The sequence below is a fragment of the Bradysia coprophila genome, unplaced genomic scaffold (assembly GCF_014529535.1).
Source record: "Bradysia coprophila strain Holo2 unplaced genomic scaffold, BU_Bcop_v1 contig_667, whole genome shotgun sequence".
Lineage (NCBI taxonomy): Eukaryota > Metazoa > Arthropoda > Insecta > Diptera > Sciaridae > Bradysia > Bradysia coprophila.
The window spans coordinates 139,384-145,991 of NW_023503907.1; the positions used below are offsets into that span (position 1 = coordinate 139,384).

At 36.1% G+C, this 6,608-nt stretch overlaps 1 protein-coding gene across 1 annotated transcript; it reads left to right on the forward strand.

The window, feature by feature from the left end:
* The first annotated feature begins 469 nt into the window (after positions 1-469).
* On the forward strand, positions 470-2,830 carry LOC119083454. The gene is made up of 3 exons (XM_037193177.1): positions 470-904; positions 964-2,417; positions 2,492-2,830. The coding sequence occupies exons 1-3, from the start codon at positions 900-902 to the stop codon at positions 2,743-2,745; spliced, it is 1,713 nt and encodes a 570-aa protein (XP_037049072.1). The 5' UTR covers positions 470-899; the 3' UTR covers positions 2,746-2,830.
* The last annotated feature ends 3,778 nt before the right edge of the window (positions 2,831-6,608 follow it).

A 6,608-nucleotide genomic window follows, 5' to 3' on the forward strand; every position in this document is an offset into this window, starting at 1 on the left:
TAATCAACACTGGAATTGACGCGTTGAAATGTTCCTCAAGAAGCTTAAAGAAATCATCCCCAGATGATTTAAGAATATTTGTGGAAAATTGTTCGTCTGCCATTTCACTTGAGATTTGCACTTTTAAACAGCATCACACCACTGTTTAATCGGTCAGTGCTTGCAACAATAGTTTTGAAAACAATACCATTAGACGTCGAAATTATAATGTGTGAGGAGCAAAAATGTGAGGACTAGACTGGTCTATACTATTGTGCTCCTCACACATTATAATTTCGACGTCTAATGGTATTGTTTTCAAAAACTATTGTTGCAAGCACTGACCGATTAAACAGTGGTGTGATGCTGTTTAAAAGTGCAAATCTCAAGTGAAATGGCAGACGAACAATTTTCCACAAATATTCTTAAATCATCTGGGGATGATTTCTTTAAGCTTCTTGAGGAACATTTGAACGCGTCAATTCCAGTGTTGATTAAAAAGAATCTGATCTTCTGTGACTACAATTGTGCCATTGTGATCGCCAAATTGGACGATGTATCCATAACTTCCATTGAGGAAGATATACGTAAAAATTTTAATGCTGAAATGATGGAAGCTGGCGAGACCATTGCTGAATATTTGGGACGATTTGTAAAGTGCCAGGAGAAGTTTTCATTCTTAAGTGGACAGCGAAAATGGCTGGAGATGATAGTTGAAGCATGTCGACGTTTTGTTGGAGAACCTGTTCCATCTCAGGCTGCTGCCACAATTGGCAACGCTCCAACTACTGCGGAAAATGGTAACTTTATCCATTTTATAATTTTTAAGGGAAGCTTTTTGAGCAGCCTATCTTGTTTAGGCGAATCTTCCAATAACTCTAACAATCTTCCCACTGTGAAAACCAACAAAATTGGTCGGGATGATTTGTTTAAAATAATTGGTGCGCAAATGATATCTGTTTTCAACGATTCAAAAAGAATTACGTTGAGTTCGTGGTCGTGGCCATCTCGGGAAGTTGCATGTCAATTAGCAGCAAATTTCAAAGCCACAGGCACTGCCGGAGCGAACATAGATTTGCTGTACATCAACCCGTCACACCACAGTGAACTGTTAAATTGTATTGTACAGAGTGACTTGAAAAGATTTGAATCGGTTCTTTCCAGTTCGTTGGCACTATCTCTCAGACTCGACGGTTCAGTCGACCGTATGCAAAAGCATAATGTATACGTACTCATACACGTGATTACCGATGTTGGTGAAGTAAAAACGTTTTTCTTGGGGTTCGATATTCCAGTAGGCAACAGTGCTCTTTCTTATCAAAAAGTAACACAGAATATTGTCGATGAAGTTTTGCCGTGGGAATCACTGCTATCGATGACCACTTCATTAGTTACTGATGGCGAAAGAAAGAACACAGGTCATCTTACAGGACTGTGGCAACGACTGAAAGAAGAAAAAGAAGAAATTTCGGAAGGTCCGTTCATTACAATATGGTGCGTCGGTCATCGTGTGAACCTAGGGTGGAAGTCAACTTGTCAACTGCCAATAATTTCTGATGTCATTAGAAAAATCATAAATGTTTCTTCATATTTTCATCAATCTGGTGAAAAAACAAGACTTCTCGACGCAATAGCAACAGAAAAAAACCTAAACACTCCATTACACTACCCAAAGTACTTCGAAATTCGCTGGTCAGAGTTTACACACAATTTGTTGTATGTATTCCTGAGAAACTGGAATGCTATGATGTGGCATTTTAAATCAGCGAAAGAAACTCATTTCGAAAACTTATGGCTCTCTCGAGATAGAATTCGTTTGGTTGCATTTTTGTGTGACGTCTTGACTGTACTAAAAACATTTCAGAAGACCTTCCAGTCAAGCACAATATCAATTTTGCATTTATCACCCAAAAAAATCAAATTGATGGAAGATCTCACATCGATAAAAAACAAACAGTTGGAAAATGGTTGGGAAGAGTTATTGCTAAAACAAACGGTCACTGCAACTGATGGCTGTATTTCCCTGGTAGATCACAAATTGATTTCGAACGATAGACTTCGTAGTGCCCCGTTTATGTTTACAACCGAGAACCGAAATGAAATTATTGATTCACTCATCACAAACTTAAACGAATATTTTGATGTGGATGCAACTGTACAAAACGGGCTCGCCCCACTACTTGAGCTTGACCCAAGCGCAACATACGATTCCTTAAATATTTGCCATTCAATAATTATACCGGAAATGGAATTCGACGTTTTCCGTATCGAATACTATGAGGCTGCTAATTTACTAAACATCAAGGACAGAAAAGATTCGCTACAGAGTGTGCTGAAATTGGAACAAACTTCCACGAAAAGATTTAAAGTCTTAAAGTCGGCTTTAGCCAGAGCGTATGCTATCAAACCACATTCTGCTGACGTTGAAAATATCATCAGTAAGCCACTCTGATCTTCTTCCACTTATTGATTAAAAATTTTTCTCGTCTTTAATTGGAAATCCATTTTACAGACGTATACAACAAATACAAGGACGTCGACCGACAGTTACTTTCGAAAAAAACTCTTTTCAACAACATCTATGTGCACACAAATATGTGTACATTGATCGAGTTCGATCCCACTCCAGCTGCAGAGTATTGGTTGAACCAAAAGGATCGCAAACCAAGATATGGAACCAAATCCACTCAGCAAGAGTGGTATAGTGGGGTGTTTCCGGAAGCAAAACATTACGATAGACCCAATTCGCGAAAAATTCAGTTTTGATCAATGTTTTGGCTTTCGTAATTTGAAATAAAGTTATAAATTCTGCGTTTGTTCAATTTTTCATTTTTTTCAAATTTTCCCAAATTTTCTCAATTTTCTCAAATTTTTTCAATTTTTCCAAATTTTCTCAATTTTCTCAAATTTTCTCAATTTTTTCAATTTTCTCAAAAAAATTTCTCAAAATTAGTGCCTGCATGTAGTACCTCTCTCCTGTTCTAATGTCAATATAGTTCCTCTCTTCTTAGTAGAATTTACAGACGTCATTTTGACAATGCTTAAATTCATTGAAGTTTGCCACAATATGATTCAAAAACAAGTCAAATTGAATTAATATTGAGTTTGGATCGTTTGGATTGCCTATGGATTTTGAAAATTTTTGATAAATAGTCAGTTATTGTGGAATAGCTTAACACCAAAAGTTGTTTATGAATGCTTCCGTCGTTTACAGAAAGTTGAATGAATAACACGGGCCGTTCTAGCTGCTGGTACTGCAACAACAAAGTAATTGTTTTCTTATTATAAAGTGATTACCGAGATTTACTGCATATGTAACGAATTTACTCAAATTTCCTCAATATTAGGTGTGTGCAAAATGTTTGGTCGAAAGAAGAATGATGTCAATGAGAGAATGAGAGAATAGATGTGCCGATCTACGTATTTTCTAGTATTGCTAATTGTTAAAAAGTTATTTTCATTCAAATTGACGTCGCACCAGTTCAATAACTATTTTTACAGTTTGTAATCATAGATCTTCAGTATATTAGGCTTAGGTACAAAATGCATTTTGGTATCATTGAAAATAAAACAACGTTTGTCTTCTCATCTGAATTTTTAGATCGTTAAAATTTTAAAGTATTAGATCGACACATGCTACGTAATATTCAATTCAATTGTTTGGCTTGATTATAGCATTTATATTTGTTAAAAAGTTTCATTTCAATTGATTTTGTTTTAATTGTTGTTAAATTAATGTTACGGTAGTTCAATATTTTTAGCCCCGAACGAAGTACTGCTACGCGTTTGCTACGACTTAGCCCCGTACGACCCGTAATCCTATTTCGTCCGTAACTATAATACGTCCGTAGCCGTAATACGCCTGGAACCCTAAAACGTCTACAACCCTCTAATGCGTCTGTTACCAAAATGCAAGTCAAGTTGGGCATGGTCAAATTTACTGAACGTGTTCATTTTTAAAATTGCGCATAGCGCAATTACGAAAGCCCGTACGAAGTACCTCTCAAATAAAACCAACAATTTACGATATTATTTTAGAAACCCAAAATTTTTTGCCAACTTTCTATTGGGTATTCAATTATCTCTCAAATGAAACAAAAACTAGCAAAATCGGATGAGATTTACTCGATTTATGTGCAAAAAACACTTATGGCCGAGTAGCGGCCTTAGTCCAAGGGCCCAAATTTGAAACTTTTTTCGCCACGTTCTTTTCGGTATTCAATTACCTTCCATAAAAAACTAAATCTAGCAAAGTCGGATGAGATTTACTCGATTTATGTGCAAAAAACACTTAGGGCCGAGTAGCGGCCTTAGTCCAAGGGCCCAAATTTGAAACTTTTTTCGCCACGTTATTTTCGGTATTCAATTATTTTATTAAAAAAATTTTGGGTTTCTAAAATAATGTCGTAAATTGTTGGTTTTATTTGAAAGCTACTTCGTACGGGCTTTCGTAATTGCGCTATGCGCAATTTTAAAAATGAACAGTTTCAGTAAATTTGACAATGCCCAACTTGACTTGCATTTTGGTAACAGACGCATTAGAGGGTTGTAGACGTATTAGGGTTCCGGGCTTATTAGGGCTACGGACGTATTATGGTTACGGACGAAATAGGATTACGGGGTTAAGTCGCAGCAAACGCTCCGACTGTTCTGATGCCTTGTTTTTTTAGTTTGTTCAGCATATTAGGTTTAAGTGCAAAATGAATGTGGTCATCATTGTAAATAAAACTGCATTTTTCTTCTCAGCTGCATTGTATGCACAGATGAGTTTTTGTTTACATTTCCTGATACAACCGGATTAATTTTTTTAATAGCGAGTCTGCTTTTAGATTTTGAGATCGGGGAAATTTCAATTCCTCTCTGTTTTTCACAGGATTTTGTAACACCAACCTTTACACGAGATTTTTCCATGGAAGCTTTTTGAATCACAGATTTTTTTGTTACCCCTTCAATCACAGATTTGTTTGGTTTGTTATCACATAATTTATCAACGGGCGACTTTCCTTTCACACCTTTCTCATTTTTAGCTTTTTCGATTAGTCTTGCCTTCACCACACAATTATTTGTACTTATATCATTGGCATTCACTTCGACTCTAGCGCAATATTTGCCAATGTTCTTTTTCTTCTTGTGAAACATTTTTGCTTCTTTTTCGATTTGATTGGTAGGTTCGACGTCGATGTTATTTCCACGCAAAGACCGGTTCATTGACTTTGTGAAATTCATTACGAGATAGTCAAAAGTTTCCTTAATCAGCTTGTACTCCATTGCCATCTTATGTTCTTCAAGACTGCAGCTAGTTTCTGACTCTAATTTAGTTCGTACAACAGCATACAAATGCATGAGTACTGACTGCAGTTTATGGAAATAAATGTTTCAAAAAAGATAACAAGGACAATGTCCATTCAATATATAATTCTGCTTCCAATAAAAATCTCGAAAGTCGAAAATTTAGAATGTGAGTACAGCTTCTATACAAGTAATAATAGATGTGTTCATGTACGTAAGATTTTAATTCGAAATGAAAGAACTAAATTTTTTTACTGATAATTCGTTCAAAGACTTCTTACCTTGACCGAAACGCTGCTTTAATTTGCTTTCCATGCAAATTTTGGGCAATTCTTCCTCTCCTTGAATCATTAGTGTCTTGAAGCATTTCAAAAATGATTCCGTCGGAGCACAGTCGAATTCAATTTTATCACGGCATCCAGTGCAATTTACATCTTTGAGCAGTTTTTTACATATGCCTCCAGCCACATAATCCAAGGCTTCGTTTGTTATAAGTTCATAATCGTCACCCTTAGTGGGCTCATTCACTTTTCCGTCGTTATTTTGAACCGTGATTCCTCCAACACTGCTGCCATTTGGTAGTTGACTTGATGAAAGAAGCAAATTCAAATTTTTCAATAGCGGAGACCCTTTGTCTTCCTCACAATTGGAGTAAATGGAAGGTTTGAGGCATAAGTTGTTGACCATCGAAGTTCCGTATGCTCCTCTGAATTCACGAACAGTCGGTGAATCGAGGGGTAACCGACTGGCCAAAATGGTGGCAAATCAATTTCTAATTCCTTTCAATTCCGTTTAATTACCTCAATTACCGGACCAACTCGTCTAATTGCCGAATTCGCTCTATTTCCTTTCAATTCCTTTCAATTCCGTTCAATTCCGTTCAATTCCGTTCAATTCCTTTCAATTTCCTTTCAATACCCTTTCAACTTCTAAAGGTACTTCCTGTCAATTCCTTTTAATTGCTCTTAATTCCTTTTATTTCTTTAATTAACGGATTAACACCACTACTTGCCGGATTCGCCCTTCAATTCCTATAATTCCTTCAATTCCACGAATTTGAATTTTCGAAATAATTGCTCGCTATTTGCAAATACAGCCAAGGACAGTCAAAAAAGTGCATTTTTATGATTTTCGTTTTTATTGATTTCAGCTGTTTTAACAATACAAATTACAATGGCAAAACAGCTGAAATCGATGAAACACGTATAGAATAAAAATGCACTTTTTTGATTGTCCCAGGCTGTAGATATAAATTTAAAGTCAAAGTTAAACCCTTGGGCATTTTGGAAAAAGAATCGTCAGACTATATCAAGATAAAATTTGGAACAACTATGTTGTCC

Coding starts and splice junctions, on each gene's coding strand:
- LOC119083454 (XM_037193177.1), top strand. Junction 2,418..2,491: donor TGACGTTGAAAATATCATCA/GTAAGCCACTCT, acceptor TCCATTTTACAG/ACGTATACAACAAATACAAG.